General features: G+C 32.7%; 1 protein-coding gene across 3 annotated transcripts in view; it reads left to right on the forward strand.

The window, feature by feature from the left end:
* Positions 1-23,563, forward strand: part of KIAA2026 (KIAA2026 ortholog) — an 86,583-nt gene that overhangs the window by 25,162 nt on the left and 37,858 nt on the right. For 2 of the 3 annotated variants that reach the window (XM_032477701.1, XM_006190324.3), the window contains one exon: positions 17,706-19,123. In XM_032477701.1, coding sequence (XP_032333592.1) covers positions 17,706-19,123 — 1,418 coding nt within the window. Of the gene's footprint in view, positions 1-15,758; positions 15,780-17,705; positions 19,124-23,563 lie in introns of those variants that run through there. The other variant, XM_032477702.1, reaches the window with a different exon arrangement.

Here is a 23,563-nt window from a genome sequence, read left to right on the forward strand (position 1 = left end):
AAGGCCAGGCAGTTTTTCAGTGGTAAGGTTAAGATTTGAACCCAGGCAGTTTGGTTATAGAGCTTTTGCTCCTAAGCAGTATGCTGTCCTTGTGACTTAAACATGACGGCGTTAGCAAAGAAAGTAAAAGAGCTTAGGTCCATGGTGTGAAGAAACATCAGTAAACTCCAGTTTTTAATAAGTTGTTTGAAGTGATGAGGAAACATTTAAGCACATAAGTAGGAATAGCCAGTAGGAAGCTAGAAATATGGTTGAATCTTTTTCTTTTCTCCAATTTTAAATATATTTATGTGTCCTGTGCTTAACATTAAACAACCATAGGTGAGTAACACATAGGGGAAATTCTGCCATCAAATGTCTAGGGACTATGATAATTTAATATGAATTAACCTTTCTCTTTGGGTACAGTGCTAACTTTCTCTTTTTTAATTAGAAATATTTTAAACATGGAGCAAAGAATAAATAAAATTCTAATAAAGGCCTAAGTACTTACTACCTAGGAATTTTTAAAGAAATTAAGCGTCAATACTATATTTCCTTTATTTTTCCTCTGTCCCCAGAAGAAACCACTAACCTGACTTTATCATTCCCATGCATTTTATTACTGAATTTTAAGAATTCTTTTATATATTTTGGATACAAGTCCTTTGTTAGATATATATGCATTGCAAATATTTTCTCCTAGTCTGTGGCCTTCCTTTCATTTTCAGTGTTAATGAGAAAGGGAAAATTTTAACCGAAGTTCAACTTTTTTGCCTTTTGTGACCTAAGAAATCTTAGTTTACTCAAGCTTATAAAGTTTTTTTTTCCCCCTTTTTTTTGCCCTGGAAATTTCTAAGTTTTGTTTTTTATGGTTGAATCTGTGATCCATTTGAAGTTAATTTTTGTGTATGGTTGTTTGAGGTAAGGATGAAGGTTTATGTTTCTTCTATGCGGATAATCAGTTCAAGTATAATTGTTTGATAAAACCATTCTTTGATTCCTAAATTACATTTACATCTTTGTTGAAAATCTGTTGAACATACATTTGTGAGTCTTTCTGGACGTTCTGTTGTGTTCCATGTATCTATAGGTGTGTCCTTAAGCTAATACTGTGTTGACTTGATGACTATAGCTGTATAATAAGCCTTGAAATTTGGTGATATGCATCTTCCACCTTTGTGTTCTGTTTTGTTTTGTTTCAAAATTGTTAGGCTATACTAGGATGTTTGCATTTCTTTATAATTTTGGAATCATATTGTAAATTCTACAAAAAAAACACCTGTGGGGACTTTGATTAAGATTACATGGAAGTTATCAATTTCTGGGTAATTGTTTAAATTCTCTCAGCAGTATTTTGTAGTTTTCGTTGTATACATTTTCCACATATTTCATGTTTTTGATGCAGTTGTAAATATTTAAAAGTTCAATTATATTTTGTTGCTAATATATATATAAATACGATTGATTTTAATACAGTCACCTTTTGTCTGTTTCTGCTTTGAGTTCTGAAAGAGTTTGCCTCAGGTAGTTTGAAACTCTGCTATTGGATATGTACATATTTATGATTCTTAGAGGGTTTTTTTTGATGGATTGACTTCTTTCTTAGAAGTGTTCGTTTTGGTTCCTGATAATATTTCTTACATTTTTTTAATAATACATTTTATCTCCAATATTAGCTTATTAGATGTGCGTCTTTTTTTCTTTTTTTTTTTAGTGGTTTCTGTAGGGTTTACAAGACTTGCTTAACATACCACAGTTAACTTCAAATGTTACGCTTCACAGTATACTTCTCTTTACCTCTTCCCATCCTTTGTGCTTTTGTCATACATTTTACTTTTACATGAGTTATAAACCCCAATACACTGTTGTTGTATGTCCTTTAACTAGTTATCTTTGGAAGAAATTTAAGAATGAAGGAGGAAAAGTATCTTATAGTTATCCATATATCTACCCTCTCCAGCGTTCTGCCTTCCTTTGTATTGACCCATGATGCCGTCTGGTGTCATTTTTCTGCTGCCTGAAGAACTACATTCATTTCTCATAACGTAGGTGTGCCAATGATGAATACTGAGCTTTTGGTTTTTTGGTCTGAGTAAGTTTTTATTTCACCTTATATTTGAAGTCCCTTCATATCCACAGATTTTAGAGCCTACAGATCCCAAAGGCTGACTCTGTGTGTGTGTGTGTGTGTGTGTGTGTGTGTGTGTGTGTGTCTGTGTATGATTCTAGATTGACAGTTTTTTTTCCTATCAGCACTTTAAGCATGATGTATGCTACCATACATAGTTTTTGAAGAAAAGTCAGCTGTCCTCTTTGTCCTTGTCCTTTATACATAATGTGTCTTATTTCTTTAACCACTTTTAAGATTTTATCTTTGTTACTGGTTTTCAGCGATTTTATTGTAATGTGCCCCTTTGGTGTGGGATTGAGTTTATGTATGTATCTGTTCATTATTTTGCTTAGGGTTAATTTTGCTTCTCTGATCTGTAGACTTTCAAGCTTCTTTCTGTGGTAACTTTTCAAATTTGCTAATTATTTTTAATACAGTGTCTAATCCAGGGAGCTTTTTATTTCGGAAATTGTATTTTTTTCAACTCTATAAGTTACATTTCCTTTTTTAGTATCTTCATTTTCCATCATTATGTTCATGTTTTAATGTCCTTATTGGCTAGCTCCATCATCTATGTCTTTTCTAAGTCATTCTATTGACTGATTTTTCTCCTGAGTTATAACCTTTTTCTGTTTTTTGGCATGTTCAGTAATTTTTAAAATGGAAATTGGACATTGTGGCCGTTACCCTGCTGAATATCTGGATTTTTATTTACCTTCCTAAAAGAGGATTGAACTTTGTTCTGGTAGGGAGTTAAGTTCCTTGTGGATCAGTTTGATGGTCCTTTTAAAGTCCAGGTTTTAAGCTCTTATTGGGTTGATCTAGAATAACCTTCACTCCAGTTCAGCCCTACTACTAAGGCATAACTTCTCTGGGGTATCCACCGAATGCCCCCAAGTGATGACTGAGGACTCTTCACTTTAGCTGGTGTCCCCATCGTGTATAAGCTCTCTGAGCTTCCAATTTCCTGATCATTCTTGTCAGATTTTTGTAGATCTTTACTCTGCACAAGCTAGTACTCAGCAGAGTTTCAAGGGGAACACTTGTGTACATTTCTGAAGCTCTTTTGTTCATAGTTTCTTTCTTTTTGGAATTCTCTCACAACTTCTAGGTGCCTCATTCTCCCCTAATGCTGATTTTCATCTCCACCTCGACTCCACTGGACTGTTTGGATTTTCCCTCTCTGCACTTGTAGACTGGGAATTAATTGCTTTTTGTTGAAAAATTGATTCATTGAAGGAACTACCTCATTTGTTTTTGCTTCTTAGGGATCACAGGCCTGCACTGTTTGATATTCAGTGTTTAAAAACATTTGTTTCATGTTTTTTGTTCAGTTTTGTAATTGTTTATAGTGGGAAGAAGGTAAGTTTTGTTCAGTTACTCCATCATGACCACAAAAAGGTCATTTCTTATATATTTATTCATAGATAATACATTGCATTGTTTTGCATGTCTTTAACGTTTATTTAAATGGCAACTTTCTGTTTTCAGTCAACATTATGTATCTGAGATTTAAACTGTGTTAAATTATTTTATCCTAGTTTATTTAAAGTGCTAATATATAATACTATACTATCTCACTCTATTACAGTTAATCCATTTAATCCATTTACCTGATAAAATGCACATTTTGAATTCTTCCTAGTGTTCTGTTATAGAATGCTACAAAAAATGCATGTATGTGTCTTCTTTAAGGTCGGAGATATAGATAGAGATGTGTGTATTTGTATCCTTTCTACTCTTTTTTTGTTTTGTTTTTAATTTTATTCTCTTTACATTTTGACTCTCTTAACCCATTTCTCCCACCTCCAATCACTATGCTTTGGCAACCACCAATCTGTTCTCTTTATCTGTTTTTTTGGTTTGTTTGTTTTGTTTGTTTTTAAGATTCCACATATAAGAGAGATCATGAGTATTTATCTTTTTCAATCTGATTTTTTTCACTTAGTGTAGTGCCCTTGCGGTCTATCCATGTTGTCACAAATGGCAATATTTCCTTCTTTTTTATGACTGAAAAATATTCCACTGTGTATTTATACCACAGTTTCTTTACACCTTCATTGATTAATGGACACTTAGGTTGTTGTCATCTATTGGTGGTTGTAAATAATGTTGCAGTAAACATGGGAATGCATATATCTTTTCAACTTAGTGTTTTAATTTTCTTCAGATAAATACCCAGAAGTAGAATTGCTGGGTCGTATTGTAGTTCTATTTTTGATTTTTTCAGGAACCTTCGTACTATTTTCCATAGTAGCTGCACCAATTTACATTTTGGCCAACAGTGCTCAAGGGTTCCTTTTTCAGCACATCCTTGCCAACACTTGTTACTTCTTGTCTTTTTGGTATTGGCCATTCAGACAAGTGTGAGGTGATATCTCATTGTGGTTTTGATTTGCATTTCCCTGATGTTTAGTGATGCTGAGCATATTTTCATGTACCTGTAAGCCATCTGGGTATCTTTCGAAAAATGAATATTCAGATCTGCCCATTTTTTAATTGGATTGTTTGCTTTTTTGCTATTGGAGTGTATGAGTTCTTTATATATTTTGGATTTTAGCCCTTTATCAGATACATGCTTCACAAATATTTTCTCCTATTCAGTAGATTGCTTTTTCATTTTGTTGATGGCTTCCTTTGCTGTGGAGAAGCTTTTTAGTATGATGTAGTCCTACTTAGTTTTTTTGTTTTACTTTTGTTGCTTTTGATTTTGTTGTCAGATTGCAAAAAGTTTTACCAGGACCTACGTCATGAAGCTTACTGCCTCTGTTTTCTTCTAGAAGTTGTATGGTTTCAGGTCTTATGTTCAAGTCTTTAATCCATTTGAATTGCTTTTTACGTATGTTGTAAGATAGTGGTCAAGTTCCATTCTTTTGCATGTAGCTATCCAGTTTTCCCACCACCGTTTATTGAAGAGACTGTTTCCTGTTGTATATTCTCGGCTCCTTTGTCATAAATTAATTGACCATATATGTGTGGGTTTATTTCTGGGCTCTCTGTTCCTTCTCATTGATCTGTGTTCCTTTTTATGCCAATACCATACTATATTTATTGCTATGACTTTGTAACATCTCTTGAAATGAGGGAGCATGATGCCTGTGATGCCTCTAGCTTTGTTTGATCTTTCACCTCCTAGATATTTTATTCTTTTTGATTCAGTTGTATATTCATTCTGCTTCTAATCTTACGGTCATGGCAAGTTCTTTAATGTGTTAGGGAATCTTGACACACTAATATGTTTTTAAAGTTGTTGTGATATAACCTCTATAAAGAAAGATTATATTGATAAGGTAGTTACTGTCATTGATTTTGTATAAAGTGTTTAATAAATTGTTGCAATAAATGTTTTTATTGTGTATCTTTAACTTAAAGAGTAAATTTAATATACCTACTCTCCTTCCTAACAACACATGAATATTCAAACTTTTTAACTCTGGTCACTCTCCCTCAGTTCTAAGTGCCATTGTTTCCAGTATTTAGTTTATTCTTGTTCTTAACTGTCCCAGGTGTTGCCACAGCTCTAGTTTTTGTGCAAGAGTGTCTCCTTTTCTCATGTTATAGTTTCTTCATAAGTGATCTGATCCATGCCCATACCACCTATATGCAAAAGACTCATAGATACATGTCTCTTGCCCATACTTCTCTAAGTTTTAGACCTAATTGTGTACCTAATTGTGTTCTCTCGATGTAGTATCTATTAGTGACAGTATCAGTGTTTCTCATCCATCAGGAAATATTGAAATTGGAATAATTCAAAGAAGGTTTATTTCCAAAGGGGTTAAAATACAGCTGAATATTAAGATAATAAGGCTGTTAGCCCGAGCGAGCGAGCAAAAGGGAGTACATACTGGTACCCAGGAGAGAGTTACAAAGAAGAGACCATGGGGACAATGTCTTCTTTTGAAGAAAACAGCCCAAGGCAACCTCACAGAGAGGAAACCAAGGGAGTAAACACTTTAGCCTACTTTCCTGTCTTTATCTGATCCTTGCCAGGGCTCCCTTGACCAAACCCAAGGAAAGCTAGTAGGTGAAGTTGCCTTTTGATACAGATAAGTTATACAGTGAAGCGTAGAGAGTAGATCTGGAGGCAAACAAAAGATATTTGGTATATATGGCATCTTCAAATTGATTACATCAACTGTTAATTATGAAGGCATAATATTTCCTCTTAAAACTTGAATTTTTCTGTAATGTTTCCTATCTTGGTGAATAGTACCACAGTCTATTAGATTAAGTAAGTTAGAAACCTGAGTTTCATCCAAGACACCTTTCTTTCCCTTGTACACAAAATAGATCCATCCCCAAACCTTGACAATTTTATTTCCTAAATCTCTCTTGAATCTGCTTCCTTCTCTCTATCCCCTCTGCCTCCATCCAGTTTCTTCATCTCTCATTTAGACTACTGTAATCTTCTCTTAATTCATTTAACAGTGTCCATGCTTGCCTCATTCCAGTCTTTTTTTCACACTGAAGCTAGAATGAACTTATCCAAGTGCAGATTTTATCATGCCACTTACCTATCCCATTACTTACCACCTCCCCAAAACAAAGCAAGTACACCCAAGAACTTTAATGGCTTCATATAATTTATAAGAATCATATAATTTCACCTTTTGGCCTCACCCTGCCCTTCTAACTTCATTTTATACCTTTTCCCCCCACATTCTTGCTATTGTTGCCACAGTGGCCTTCTCTTCAGTGCCTAAGAGAGGGTTAACTTTATGTGCATCCAAATTTAGAGTTTGCATAAAACACATATAAAAATCACTATTCTTTTTCTCTTGTTTTAACCTCTGTTTCCTAAATTTTCTAAAATAACAATGCTTTTCTTTTATAATTAAAAATATAATAAATATTAAAATTTATGAAGTGCCACATAACTAGTGGGACAGGAAGAGTTTTTTAAATGTTTTTGATCCTATCTCAAGATTTCTTTTGAGTCTTCAAAAGGAAAATGTGACTTCTAGGCAGCAACATGTGGTACAATATATATGAGTGCTAAACAAAGCCTTCCTCCCTGTGTACAGTTATCCTACCATCTATCATGATAATACTACCAGTCTATCGATTTTGTCAATCTAATATCCTCTCAAGAGTTAGTCAGAGACTAGCTCAGAATAAAGATACTGCAAAATTTGGTCTGGTAGGGACTTTGAAAACATTATAAGGAAAGGTCAAACTGGAAGACAGGGAAGGTTGCAAAGATCATATTTAAATTACTGTGCTTAACATCTGGGTGTAGGCTTCTCTTTTTTTGTTTTGCTTTTTAATTAAAACTTTTTTTAACATTTTTTATTGATTTATAATCATTTACAATGTTGTGTCAAATTCCAGTGTTCAGCACAATTTTTCAGTTATTCATGGACATATACACACTCATTGTCACATTTTTTTCTCTGTGAGTTATCATAACATTTTGTGTATTTAATTAAAACTTTTGACATAAGAAGTGAGTATATAAAGTTTCCCTCCTGTTCAGTAGGTTTAAACAGCTTTTTATATCAGAAATTCAAGTCGGCAGCAAGCTGAACAATTCTAGTCCATATTATAGTGTGGTAATACTTAAGTTAACTGATGGACATCTGATAATTTTTAGCTGATTATCTGGGCAGACACAAACCGGAAAGTAAATTATTTTTAAAAATCTTTTAAGTCCAACAGTTAGGTCTCTGATTTGTGATCTAGTCCGATTAAAGGAAGGAAGTCCATACTCTGTATTTTAATTTGTATACAATAAGTAGTCTCCCTTTTTGGTATAGTATGTGCCATTAAAGTCCAAAATCCTGGCATTCCTATATTACTACCTTCACTTTACTTGGATGTGTTGGAAACCAGTGCAGAGGAGATGACGTGTGTTGAACAGAGAGGAATTAATATTGAGTAAGGCCTGGTTATCTGGCTATCTCCAGTTAAATGCTGTTAGAACAGCAGGCATTCTTGGGACCGATTAGTGTACAGAGCCACTGTTGATTTAGAAGACAGCAACACTACAAGTCAGGGTTCTGGGAAAATTGATTGAATGAAAGGGCTGGTTAACGTATAGTTGCTGAAATTGTCCTTAAACAACTCATGACCTCTGTATTCTGTTTATAATGGTAACCTTGAGGCTTTAAGGAAAGATTGAATTATATTTTATATACCTTATTTATTAAGCAGGAAAGTATATAATACATTTTAGATAGTTTTTTTTTAAATAAAATTGTTAAAGTTGGAAGCTAGCTCTCTTCATGTGAATTTCTGTTAATTTGGAATATGACATTGTTAGGTAGCAGTTTTGATCACTAAAGCTGTTTTTAAAAATATTGGACCTGTTCACCATTCTTTTTTGCAAAATTGTTTGAATTACCAGAAATACTGTGCATGCTTTTATACTTGTTTCATATATTTGTATAAACTTACTGGTATTTTATTGATTCAGTAATCACTGGAGTTAAAGTAAAAATGTTTTCTACATTTTTATGAAATAAAAGCTATGGTCTTTGATTAATGATTTATTTTCAAATTCTCTTTAACATAAAGTAGCAGTGACTTAATGAAGTAGACATTTGTCATTTGTGACCACGCACCATTTTTGAACAGCTTCCCTACATTTTAGTAATTTCCCATGTTGCAAGTCCTGACTTCCCAAAGTAGATGGTGAAAAATTTATATTCTCATACCCATTCACAAATAAGGTAGAAGCATGTGACCACTCATACTCTTCACACTTGAAATTGCTTGGGAACAACATGAGGTGGCAGTCTTGGGCAGGGGCGTTTATCTTTGGCACAAGTGGTGGTGGGAGCTTCTGGTTGTTCTAGATTCCTAGTATCAGAAGTGCCAAGCAGTGGTGACAGTCTGGTTTTTCCTGGAGAAAGTCTCAAAGTGTGGTTGGGATTCGTACCTTTATATCTCTTAAGATTGGCTCTGTCATCCTTAACAAAGCTTAATTCCTTTTCTGCTTTAACTAGCCAGAAGAGATTCTTTTGTTGGTAGCCAGGTAAGAAGCTTGACTGAAACTTAGTATGAATGGTTGGTCTTCCTAAAATACAATATTTTATATTACTCATTTTAGAAAATGTAAGAAAATGTCTTGCTTTCCTTTTTCATGCCAGCAATTTGCACACGTTGTACTGTTTTTTCAGTTAACACATTATTTTGGATTAAATCTCCTGTATATGTTTCTTACTAGAGTGTAAACTCTTTGAGTGTATGTGGTCCATACTTTCACCTCTTTGTATTCTCATACATAGTAAGCATTCACTAAAAGTTTATAAAACTAATAAAGCTAGGATACTTTAGGATACTTTAAAACATAATTTTCTTTTGTAAAACTGTACACTCATTAGTAGTATTCCTGCCAAGTTATACATGACCAGAATAACCTTAGGCACAGCTATTAGTATTTTACATAGTAACAGGTAAACATTCTCTAAGCCAGTAAGGACCAACATCAAAAATGAGAGCTTGTCCAAGAAAAAAATTTTGGAACACTTTTTTAGTTCATTTCATGGTGGTTACTTTTCTTTTCTAGTTTTCCCCCAGTTATATTGAGAAATGACTGAAATACATCACTGTATAAGTTTAAGGTATACAGCATGGTGGTTTGATTTACTCATATTATAAAATGATTATCACAATAGGTTTAGTTAATATCATCATCTCATATAAATATAATAAAAAGAAAAGAAAAAGATTTTTCTCCTTGTAATGAGAACTCTAGGATCTGCTCCCTTAACTTTTCCTGTAACTTTTTTTTCATTAGCAAATGTAGTTTTTATAACCATCCTCAGGCAATCTTTTAGCATTTCTCCAATACCATAGGCTTAATTTTTTGAGCTAACATTTTTAAAACATGCAGTACTGTATCTGATTTTAGTATAATACTTTGGAACAAATTTTTAAATTGAAAATAACTTTAAAAACTTTTTTATCTGTCCTCATGAGCAAAGTGTGGTTTGCTTCAGCATTTTGTAATATAATGTTTTTTAAATGTTTTAATTATATTTTAAGTGTTTGACAAAGTTTTTTAAATTGACAGATTATAGACATTAACTCTAGAGCTCTTTGACAAGCTCCCATTCCATATATATCATACTGCTGAGGATCGGAGACTCACAGTCCCAGTTCTAAAGGACTGTTCTGTGTGTTAATGCTGGCTTACACCAGACTGGTCCTTGTTTTTCTTCCTCCTACCTCTTCAGTACTCATGGTCTGAGGCTAGAATCCATCATTCTCCCTTGAAAGGTTTAGCTTATAGAGAACAGAAGTGTGAGTAGCAGACCTTGAGTAACTTTAGGCAATATCCACTTTCGGCAGCATCATACCCCAGCTATGTCAAGGCTTTTCCAGGCACCTGAGCCAGCAGAATGTGTGTATTATGCAGTTGCCTTATTTTCTTCTTCTTCCAAAAGTAAGCCAATTGGTGCTAACTTTGGCCTACCAATAACAAACTGTATTTTTGGCTCTTACACTAACCCACTGTGTAAGCATAAGGAAGTTACCTTCTCACCCTTCTATGTCCTTAGTGTCCCCATCTATAAGTTGAATAAATAGTGTCTGAAATTACCATATCTCTAACCTTTATTGGCCAAAGGTTGCTAACATTGCTTGAGGCAAAAACAAGTCCGTAAAAGTGTCTTAGTCTACTCTAACTTCTTTCATTTTCTTCCCTGAGCACTAGTTGTTACTCTCAACTCTGCAGAAACAGAGCATGATTGATTGTGACAAAGTTGACCAAAATCAGTTTCAATGCCAAGCAAACTAAATGAATGTGTTTTTTGGTGGTTGATATTCTATAGTTTTCTATACCAAACTTTTAAACAAACTTTGAGTTACATTTGAAAAAGTTAAGTATAGACGTGGAGAAGATAAACAATAGACACAAATCAAACTTTTACAGATAAAACCTTTTTTCTTTAGTTAACAGCAATGTAATGAAGAAATGATTACCCTTCTCAGTATATAATGTGTAGAGAAACTCAGTTTCATAGGAAGATACACAATATCCACAAATCTAACATAAACAGGCTCTTTAAAATCTCCTGGCTAATATTTTTCAGCTTTTGAAAAGTTGACTTAAAAAATTTTTTTTTTAATTTCACATGCTCTATAATTTAAAAGTCACTTTAGTACTATTAAGACTTTTAATGAAAGACTGAGCAGCCTTACTTTAACTCACCTTCAAATCCATGACTCGGAAACATCCACCTTTAACTTTTAGCTATTTTTTCTAGTAATTATTTTCACATTTCTAAATGTATGCTTACATTGCTATTTCTTGATTTTTCAATTTGGCATTATCTATTGACATCCATCTGTGGAAGGTGAAGATTTATTTCACTTACAACTATTTCCACTGACTTAAAGGTTATGTGCTCTATTTCTGTTAATTCTGGTCTCTTCTGCCTCATCTGTCTTATATATTATTGACTAATAATTTAGCTCTATCTCATTTTTTACCCCCGAACTAGACATTATTACTGTTTCTGTAATATATTATTTGTTTACCATATGATGATTCACAATTTGCTTTTCAATACTTCTTTCATCTTAGAACTTCTTTCTGTGATCATTTTTTTCTTCCTGAAGTATATACTATAGAAGTATTTCCTCTGTATCTTTGAATTAGTTTCTTTTACTGTCTTCAAATTCACTAATATTTTTTTCTGCTGTCTAATTTGCCATTCGTCCCATTCATTATATTTTCATCTCAGATATTGTAGTTTTTATCTCTAAAAGTTTGATTTGTGTCTATTTTTTATCTTCCCCATGTCTATACTTAACTTTTTCACTGTATGGATTAGTTTCAGTAACTACTTCAATGGCCTTATTTGCTAATTCTAACATTTGTTTCATTTCTGGGTCAGTTTTGATTAATTGATTTTATCTCTTCATATGGATCATGTGTTTCTACTTTGCTATATGCCTGGTACGTTTGGTTTAGATGCCAAACATTGTGAGTTTTATCTTGGTAGGTACCGGATAGTCTTATATTCCTGAGAATCTTCTAGAGCTTTTTTTCTGGAATGCAGTTAATTACTTGAAAACAGTTTTATCATTTTGGATCTTTTGTAATTTGTTACTCGGGTCCAGAGCAATGCTTAGTATAAGGTTAATTATTCTCTACTGCCACTGCAAGACCTTGCTGAATATTCTATTCAGTGTCCCATGAATTAAGCGTTTTTCAAGAATGACTGGTAGAATAGACACTATATTTTCTAATTTTTTGGATGTTTTCTTACCACCTAGTCTTGGGCTGTTTCGTGATCAATGCATGTGTGTAAGGAATATTTGAAGGGGACTCTGTACATCTTTTGTGTTCTCACTTTATGCAACATTCCCCTCTTTAGTATTATGTCCTGTAGAGACTAGCTGCCTTGGAATCTCTGGATTCTTGACTCCTTCTCAACTCAGGGAGTCTGCTATGCTCTGCTTGGGTTCTCTGTCCTGCATCGTGGCCCAGAAATTCTCAAAGCGATAAACTGCAACAGTTATTGGGCTCCCCTTCTCTTTTTGCCACCTCTCTGAGATCACTGTCCTTTGCCTGATGTTTAGACTTTTAAAAACCACTGTTTTATCTATTTTGTCAGGGTTTTTATGGTTGGTTCAGGTGGGAGAATAAATCTCATTCTTTGTTTCTTCATCTTGGGTGGAAGCAGAAGACACTTTAGTTAGAAAGAGTTCTGCTTTTTGTCTAATTGAAAATTTAATCTGTCCTCATCCATGAATGGTAGTTATTGTTTCTGGTTTATTTTGTTGCTGTTGAGAAATCTCTCAATCTTTTTGTCATTTCTGTATATAATCTTTTTCCCCCCTTGACTGCTTATAAGATTTTTTTTTTGTCTATGATGTTTTATTGTTATACTATAATATGCCCAAGTGTGGTTCTCTTAATTTATTTTCTTGGGTCTTTTGAACTGGAGATGTATGTCCTTCATATTTCTGGGAAATTGTCAGGCATTATCTCTTTAAATATTGCCATCATCACCAGCCTCCTACCACTCTTCTGTAATCATATTTTCTGGAGCTCCAAATTGTTGTTTGATGTGTTTTAATCTGTCCTCCATCAGCCTTTATATTTCTTCCTTGTATTCTGTATCTTTGTCTCTTTGCACCAAATTGTTTGAAATTTCTTCAGTTCTACTTTCTTTTCCCATGTATAATCAACTATTTAACTTATCTATCAAGTATTTTATTTTTGTGTTTATATTTATTTATTTTTAGAAGTTCCTTTTGTTTCTTTTTCAAATCTGTCTGGATCATTCTGATAATTTCTTGTTACTTACTATTTTAATCTCTTTTACTTCTTTAACGTGTCTATTTTATATTTTGTTTCTAATGATTTCATTAACTAAAATTTTTGAGGTGAATTCTTGTGAAGACTTTAGGGCCCCAATTTTTCTGTATGGGGAAGATTTTAAAGTGTATAGTTTCTTTAATAGATGCAGTATTATTCAGTTTTCATTCTTGTGTCAGTTTTGTTGATTTGTATTTTTTAAAATACTTGTCTGTTTCATTTAAATTGTCTTTTGACATAAAGTTGCTTATAATATCCTTATGTCATCTCTATCTGTAGAATCTATAGGATGTACCCATTTTCTTTTTTTGTTTTTAATTAAAAAAAAATTTTTTTTAATGGAGGAAGTGGAGATTGAACCCAGAACCTCATGCATGCTAAGGGTGCACTCTACCACTGAGCACTACCCACCACACCCTCTACCGTCATTTTCTCTTCTAGTATTGGTTTTGTGTTTTTGTTTTCATGATCAAGCTTGGCAAGGGTTTATTAATTTTAGTAATGTTTTCAAAGAACCAACTTTTGAATTTAATGATTTTTCTATTATATATTTGCTTTATGGTGTATTGGTTTCTGCTCTTTATTTCCTTCTTTCAACTTTGGGGCTTTGATTTGCTGTTCTTTTTCTGACTTTTTTTTCTTTTAATGAACACATATATTTGATTTTCAGTTCTTTTCTAAATATACATTCTTAACCTATAAATATCCCTCAGACTTAATTGGTTACATGCAAAGTACATACTTCCTACCACTTTTGATTATTTTATTATTTTTCCTTCTGTGTTTCCATTTCTATTTATTTGAATATTTGAAGTCTGTTATTTGAGTATCTATAGAAACTTTCACGTGAAAAGTTAACTTATTGAAGCCTAAAATTAAACAGTATTTTTATCATCTTTCTGATTAATACAAGGACCTTGGAACACTTTCAACTTTAATCATTTTTTGCTCAGCTCATTTGCTATTGTTATAATGTGTTTTAATTCTATCTTGTCTTTTTAAGCTCAACAAAACATTTTTGTCATTATTTTGTGCTGTGTCTATATCAATTATTATATTAACATTTTTTTTTCTATTTTCCCATCTCTTATCATCAGTCAAGAATCACTGACCTTTTCTTCCATTTGAAGTAAATCTTTAGAATTTCCTTTAGGTGGAGTTCCATTCATTCACAAATACTGAGTTTTTGTTTAGAAATATCTTTATTTTTGTCTTCATTTTAAAAATATATTTTTGTTCTAAATGGAAATTTGCATTGATAGTTATTTTTAAAGCACATTTAAGATATTTCATTGTCTGCTGGCTTCCATTATTGCTGTTGAGTTAGGTGTAAATCTTTTTTTCTTTTAATTCCTGTATTTTTTCTATCTAGAGATTCTCTTTAGTTCTTTTTCAAAACTGCTTTGCCATTTTTTATATTCTTCTCTTTACTCACGTTTTCAGTTTCTTTTCACTAGAAGTATTTCCTACCTCCTATATTTCCTATATCTATAGTTTTTTGAAGGGTCATATTTTTTCCTGTCCCTCATAGTAACTTATTTCCTTTTATATTTTGTTTTCTTTGACTGTGAACTTGTTTCTTGTCACTGTATCAGTGCGAGATCCTTAAAATCTAGGTATAAGGTGCATTGCTTTAGAGATTTGCTTTTTTTCTGTTCATGTACCTGAGAACAATTTTGGCATGAGACCAGACCACGTTAAACTCATTTCTTAGTGTGGTATTTTTCTGAGCACCCAGGAAATGTGAATGTGGGCAATAAATCCACATGAGCCAGCTTATAGTTACAACTTCTTGGGAGAGATTTTATTTTTTCCATCCAACAGTCCAGTTGTGAAGACAGATTTCCTTGAAGTCCCTTGGTTGGGGCCAACAGAAGGGACTTTTGTTGCTAGTACACCCTTCTGTTGATTTTGTGGGCTTTGGGAGTACCAGCTTTGTACTGGGGAAGCCACCACCATCCCTGTTCAGTAAAAAGCTAAAACTCCTCCAAACTTGAAGCACTTTTGAGAAGATTTGAATTTACTAAAAATTTCTAACACTGTTTAGTTATTTAAATGTAATTAATATATATAAATGCCAAGTCACAAATGACAGTTTCTTTATTAACTTTTTTAATGAACCAGAACTGCTTGATCAGATAATTTGTTGTATCTGTAATAGCAAGGTAGTTACAGTGTGGCCTCTCAGCCAGAATTATAAAAGTAGGCTTCTTCTATAAAAGAGAAAGTCCTGATATTGCTAAAATAGTATTCTTACTGTGTATTTGTTTTAACAGATTACAATATGATAGTACAGAAAAATAGCCAGTGTCAGACATTATGCTTCTGTTTTCATTTAGAGCCCATGAATTAGTTACATCTCCGTGTTTTTATGCATCTTTTCTAGAGGAAGGAAAATTCAACAGTAAGGTAAATTATTATATTTTCCGTCCTTTGTTGTTGTATTCTGATTTCTCTTCCAGAACTTTATATGCTTTAATTTCTTTTTTATATAGCTTTATTGAAATATAATTTATATACCATAGAGTTCATCTATTTAAATATAAAATTTACTTGTTTTCAGTATATTCACATAGTTGTGCAACCATCCCTGCAGTCAATTTTAGAACATTTCATTACCCCCAAAGGAAAGACTGTTAAGTCACTCCCTATTTCCCCTGACCTCCCCAGTCCTGGGAAACCACCAGTCTAGTTTTCGTGTCTGTAGACTTCTTGACATTTTATATAAATGAAATTGTACAACATGTAGTCTTGTGGGTGGCTTCTTTCACTTAGTACCATGTTTCAAGTTTCATCTATGTTGTAGATATGTCAGGACTTCAATTTTTTTTTTTTTTTTGCCAAATAATTCTGTTGTACGGATATGCCACATTTTATTTATCCATTCGATAATTGATGGACAGTTGGTGTTTCCACTCTTGGCTATTATGAATAATGCTACTGTGAACATTCGCATACAGGTTTTTGTGTGGACATATATTTTCATTTCTCTTGGCTATATATGTAGGAGTAGAATTGTTGGATCACATGTTGAACCTTCTGAGGAACTGCTAGATTGTTTCCCAAAGCAACTGTTCTTTAACAGTATATGAAGTTTCCAGTTTCTCCACATTTTTACCAGTAGTTGTTATTATCTCTCCTATTATAGTCATCTTAGTGTATATGAATTGGTATCCTGTTGTGATTTTGATGTACATTTCTCTAATGGGTAATGATGTTGAGCATCTTTTCATGTGCTTATTGTTCATTTGTGTATCTTCTTTGGAAAAATGTCTATTGAGATCCTTTGCCCATGTTTTTAGTTAGGTTATTTTATCCTTTTCTTATTGCATTATAAGCAGTAGTCTCTTATTTTTAATATTCATTACAAGCAATGGTATATTATTTTCTAGATACAGGTCTCTTACTAGATACAGTATTTGATTTGCAAAAATTTTCTCATCTTCTGTTGTCTTTTCACTTTGATAGTGTCTTCAAAACACAAAAGTTTTTAGTTTTGATGGTCATCACTTTATTTTTTCTTTTGTTGCTGTGCTTTTGGTGCTGTCTCCAAAAAATTGCCTAGTGCAAGATCAGAAAGATTTCTGTCTTTTTATCTAATTTGTTTTTTTAATTAAGAAAATTTAAAGCAGTGCCAATAAAGCAAATTTTAAGGGGAAAAAAGTACTCATAATCTCATAACCTAGGAGTCATTTATTTTTGCAGTACTGTTATCTCCTTGTTCAATGTTTGCATATTTTTATCATCACTATTATTTGCTAAGTACTTTGTTGTGTTCTGATACTTTTTGTGTTTATACATGATATTCATAATTTTGATTTTCACAGCTACGTGACATAGCCATCATATTTCCCAATTGTGTAATACAACTTCTTCATGGTTTTATTTTTTTATATAAAATTCCAGTTAATACTGACAAACATGTAACTTTTTGCTTCTATTAAATTATTTTAGTATAACTTTTTAGAAATGGAATTAAGGGGTCAAAGGGTGTAGACATCTTTACAGCTCTTATATGAAATCATATTACTTCTAGAAAGCATTAAACTGCTTTTGTTTAGTAAACATTTAAATTGTTTTCCATTTATCTTGAAATTGATACACATTGTGAGTTGAAGAGTTTTACTTTGATTAGCAATGTCAGTGATAACCCTCCATCAGTAAAATCAGGGTCAAGTTATATGTGTATTTCTTCATCTAAAAAAAATGACTACAGTGAAGACTGGAACAGCCAGTTGCCTTGTTGAATGAAGATAAATATGACATACTTTAAATTTAGTATTTTATGATATTCACTACTTTAAGTAATAATATAATTTGTTAATTTTTCTTTAGGCTTCGGGAACAGGAAAGAAAAGAAGCAGAAGAAGCTAGTCAAAAGGAAATAGAAGACTGGGAAAGAAAACTTCTAGCTCAAGCAGCTCCAACGTGTATGGAGACCATGTGGGAAATTCCAGCTATCGGGCATTTTCTTTGTTTAGCTCAGCAAATCCTAAATTTGCCAGAAATAGTCTTTTATGAATTGGAACGTTGTCTTCTGATGCCTCAGTGTAATGCTTTTCTATCTAAAATAATGACTTCTCTATTAAGTCCTCCCCATCGCAGACCTACCTTACATCGAAGACCTACTTTGCCTTATAGGGCCTGGGAAGCAGCACTGAGGCAGAAAGTGCAACAGTGGTACACAACTGTAGGGCAGACTGAAAATCCTGATAACAGTGCTGAAAAACTTGGGCTGTGTCCTCAGTTTTTTAAAGTTCTTGGAGAAGTTAATCCATTGGAAGAAAAACCTTTTCATGAACTACCTTTCTACCAAAAAGTGTGGCTACTTAAGGGTCTTTGTGACTTTGTGTACGAAACACAAAAAGAAGTTCAAGATGCTGTACTTGGACAGCCTATTCATGAATGCAGAGAAGTTATTCTTGGTTATGATTATTTGGAAAATGCTTACATACATTTTCCGCAGTTCTGTGGTGCAGATGTACGGATTTATAAACAGAGACCTTTTCAGGCCCCAGAATTTCCAATTCCACCCATTAAAATACAAAGAGTACCTCGGATTAAACTGGAGAAATTGAAGTGTGACTATGTTAGTGCAAGTAATGGAGAACATAGGTGTAGTAGAGAAGGCCTGCCCTCTGCCTTCAAGAAAGAGCCAGAAATTACTTTTCATCCAACTTGCTGCCCTGCTAAATTAAATTTGGATAATCATGACATCTCTGTTGAAATGGAATTGAAATCCAACTGTGAAATTAGAATTCGAAGGCCCAGTGAAATGAAAAGAACTGATTGTTGTAAAGAAAATTTAGAGAAACCAGGGAGTCCAGGGGAAGTTACTGGCTTTGGAGGGCCTCTCAGTCCTGGTGAAATAAGGTTTATAGAAAATCAGGAAAAATATGATGACACTTCCAGAGTAAAGCCTGAACCCAGTCCATTAAAAGAAAATGCTCTAAAATCTTGCCAAATACATGTAAATGGAAGTCACATTGATCATCCAGAAATCAGTTGCCACAAAGTTGTAAGGGATATTCTATTAGAACAGTCACTGCAGAGCCACAAGAAACTCAAACTAACTAAAATGAGGGCAAAAAAGAAGAAAAAGAAAAAAAAGAAATTGAAAGATGTTTTGAATGAAAACTTACAGAGAAAGCGCGAAGGTCTTCATTCTCTTGCATTCAAGTCTTGCAAACCTGAGATCCAGAATAAGTTATTGATCATCAAAAAAAAAGCAAAACATAAGAAGCACAAATCTGGTAAGCTAATACAAATGGGTGAGAATTACATTTTAGCATACTTTAAGTAATTCTTTCAGTGAGGCATCATGGAAGGCTCTGACTAACAGAATGAAATGCATGTGTAAGTGTTTGTTTAAGGGTCAATTTTTATATTATTCCTCATAATTAAAACCTAGAGTGAAAGAGATTTTATATACTAACAATAACAAAATATTGGTGTAATACATTTGAATTTAATTCTCAGTTGAAAATATTGGGGCATTATGTTTTTACATTTCTCTAAACCAATTTCTTCATGAGTGATGCTTCCCATCTTTTATAAGGAGTGTTTTTTCCCCAGGCTAAGGGCAATACAGTACAATGGAAAAAGCACTGATATCAGGAGATACCACTCCCAGGAGTAAGGTTTATAGCAACTAGCTTCTTAAACCAAGGCAAGTTAGATTATCTTTCTAGGTTTTAGTTTTTTCCTGCATTATCTATTTTACAACACTGAAAAATACTTTTAGTATATATTTTCATACCCAGAAAAAATGTGAAATATAAGGGAAAAGTTATATGAACTAATAAGATATGAAGCATTTTTTTTTTAAGATTTGTAAGTTTGTTTTATACCAAATTTAAATACTCACTATATTTGCTGCAAGCCTCTTTGAACAAAAACAACAAAAAAATCCTATGAATAGTGTCTTCAGTAATTGGTTGCTCTGTTTTTTAATTACTCAAGTGCTTTTGCTTTACCTCTTGTTTGTTATTTAATTAATTTATGTCTGTTATCAAAAAGGTGAGATAAAAGTAGATGATCAACTTCATTTATTAACCCTAATAAAAAGTTGTCTGGGAAAAATTTGAATTGTTTACTAAAATGGGTTGTAGTTTATCATCATCATTTTTGGTTTCAGTTTTTTCCTCCTTCCCTTAGTAACAAAGATAATTTAAATTGGACAGTAAATTTAATGAATTGACAAATGAAGGAGTGAATTTTGTTTAGCTGATACAGTTGCTGTAGTACCATAGTTACTTAAATCATTAAATACAGTTAAATGTATTTAAAAATGTGTATGTGATATATAAGTGATAAAGAAGTAGTATAAAATTTACTACCAAGAACAGGCTTAATTTGTTGAAATAAAAATTGCAAAATGGTCCACATTAACCGAGGCGATAAAAAGCTATAATTTTTTAAAGTAACTTTCAGCAATAAATCCTTTAAATTTTACAAACAGTTCATTAGACTATATAAATTTAGTTTGATTTGGCAAATTCTCTTTGAAATGTAAGCCTCTAAAATATTAAATATTTTAAAATTTGGAATATTTTTAGTGCTAAAATATGTAGTATTGTTTTATTAATACTGTTGCCACCTAAAACCTTTTTTATTAAGTGTTTATTTATGACCTACTGTTCATGTGTTCAGAAGTATGATTTATGGTGGTTTATAAAATAAAATAGATATTGATATAGCTCTTACACTAACTATACCAATAGCGAAATAAAAATATTAACTCCTAAGGATTGGAGTAAAAGGAATTTATATTGTAAGCAAAATAAGTGTTGCTACATTTTTGAAATGGAAGTTCAGAATGTTTGTAGATCGGAGAGAAAATGTGTGGGAGGTTTGTGCCCAGTTCTAGAGAAGTCATTGAAAAAACCTCAGACACAAATTCAGAGTACTTGTGTGTACCCTCTCTGAACCTATTTGTTGGGGAGAGAATGCTTAAGGCATAAAATAGAAGAAAATAGTGCACTTGCCTATATTCTTTATCATTTTATCTTCAGAGCAAATTTTAGAAAGTCAATTTTCAGTCACAAAAATACTTGGATCTAGCTTAATATATTTCCCTTTCCCTTGTTAGTACTGCATAAGCATAGGCCAATTCTTTTTTCTTCATCAGACACTAAACTTCTTACTGTCATAATAATATTACATAAAATTGTATAATAATCATAAAACATTTGTTTTACATCATTTCTGGACACTTGTCTTTCTGAGGCTTTGCACTGGGCTCCTTTATTAGGTATGAGACACTGGCTTTTGATAGTCAGTTTTGGGCATACCATAATCCAGTGTTTCCTTTCTCACTCTTTTTAAAAGAGAGCCTCATGATCACAGGTTTAGGAAATGTACCTCTAATAGATTGGCCTTGTGCGTTAGTGCATGTCCACAATGCATCTTATAAAACTCTTATACCAGATATGTTTTAGAATTCAAAAGTTATAAGATTTTAGAAGGGTATTATGATGTATATAATGTTTATTAAATAATATCCCCAATAGAGCTTAGGGCAGCTCCTGTAATCTGATGTATAATTTCTACAGAAAAATGTATGAGTAGTGAGACCGAATGAGATGAAAACTAAAGAATCTGATAATAGTTTAGATCAGGTTTTGCTACCATACACATTATTTTAAAAACTTTAATTTTCGGGATCTTTTGGACTTAACAATTGTGCATAAGTGATTCTGGGCTTATATGTTATGGACTCCAGAAAATCTTCAAGAAAAATGTTTAGTTTTGTTTAACCTAGCATTTTCAAGTTTACTTGAACACAGAGCTTTTGTTTTTTTTCAAGTAATGGTATTATGTAGATCAGCCGTGTCATCTATGGCTGATTCATGAATCTTTACTTACGGTGAACTGAGTGTGATTAATCTGGACTTAAGTGGTTACTGTGGTCCACTTTATGTTGATTACACAGGTCTTAAATTTTGGTGGCATCTCCAAATTTAATAAAGTCTTACTGTGATGGGAGATGGTTTTACGTAAAAGGAAGAGACAAATTTGTTGAAAATGATTTGATAATTTTAGTGCACTATGAGGCAGTTTTGCAACTCAAGCGTTTTAATCTTTTTCAGAGTTGGAGTTTTCTTTCTGCTTTTTAAATTTTGAATTCATTTTTAGTTATTTAAGCGTGTTCCTTACTCTTGGAAGCATTGTAAAATAGAAAAACATTGGAGTTTTCCCAGTCATCCGTACTTATAGCACTAGATACGTCTTCATAATACTTATTTATGAAATTTATCTTAATAGTTGCTCTTATTTCTGGTTATTTTGATGATTTATCTCCTCTCTGTTCTATAACATTCTTGAGAACAGAAGGATTATTTATGGTTTTGCAGCCCTAGCACTTAGCACAGTGATGGACACATTGTGTAGGAATCTACTGAATAAATAAATGAACAAACATAATATGGTTCACCCACGTGTAACTAAGATTAACTCCTCAATATATATCTTTTATATCCTTTCAAGGCATTTATATTTTTGAATATGACTATATGATACATACCATGTTATAGTCTGCTTTTTTCCACATAACAGTATACCATGAACATCTTTGTACAATAAATAGATCTCTACAACATCTTTTTAAATGACTGCATAGAATTCTATTATATGTATTTTGTAGTTCATTTAATCAACCTATTTTGGATGTTTTGATTGTTTTCGTAACAACCTTTGGTTTACAACATTTGATTGTGTAGAGCAGATAGAGTTGTCTGAAATGAATTAGAAATTTAAAACATTAGAGGACATTTATAAAACCTGAAAAAACAGACAAAAAGTTTTCAAGGTACATTAATTGTTTTAAAAAAGCTTATGTCTTAAGTTACTCATTTCATCCAGTTTGGTTTGGAGGGTTTTTCCCTCCTTACATAGTCATTACTTTCAGCCAAATCATTTTGTGTTAGCTCCTCTAAACCAATTAAAATAAGTGGTATTACTTTCTTATATGTGAAGAAACTAGAGTTCAAAAATAGTAAATAGCCTCATTTTGATAATTGTTAAGTATATAATAAAGTCTGTACAGTCAAAGGTCAAATAGAGGCTGAATGTGCTATAGCAAGATTTCATAGTTGATTAAGGACTTTGGAAAATAAAGGAGATTGGATAGGTGGAAAATGGTTAATAACATGGAGGTGTGATTAAACCAAGTGTCACTGAAAAAATTAGCGTAATTAGAGAAAAACTTAAGGAAAAAAGTTGAAAAGTTGGGGATTTAAAAGGTGTTCAAATGATAGAAATGCCATTTTGAGGTGATACCTTTCTGAGTATGTGGTGGTTTTTTAAATATTTGAATCAGGAGTACAGTGCAAGGAAATGAGCTTGAAATAAGGTATATCAAATGTATAAAAAGTAGTGAGCTGCTTTATAGGAAATAGACTGAGAAAGTAATGTCATCTACAGTATGATTATATCCAGGCCCATATTTGTAAAACAGTTGTATAATTCTGTGTTATTAGTATAGAGCCTAACTGTGTGTGTCTTTATGGGGAAAAATTTTTTAGGAGCAACTCAAGATGCCAAGATTTAAGAGTGAAAGGATTGACTATACTCCATGCTTCTTTATTTTAATGCTTTCTACTTCCCCCACCTCCACCCAAAAGCTCATACTCATATAATGCTTACTATTTACCAGGCACTATTCGAAGCCTTTGTATATATATTGTCTTGTT

This window comes from Camelus ferus, chromosome 4 (assembly GCF_009834535.1).
Source record: "Camelus ferus isolate YT-003-E chromosome 4, BCGSAC_Cfer_1.0, whole genome shotgun sequence".
NCBI classification, from domain to species: Eukaryota; Metazoa; Chordata; class Mammalia; order Artiodactyla; family Camelidae; genus Camelus; species Camelus ferus.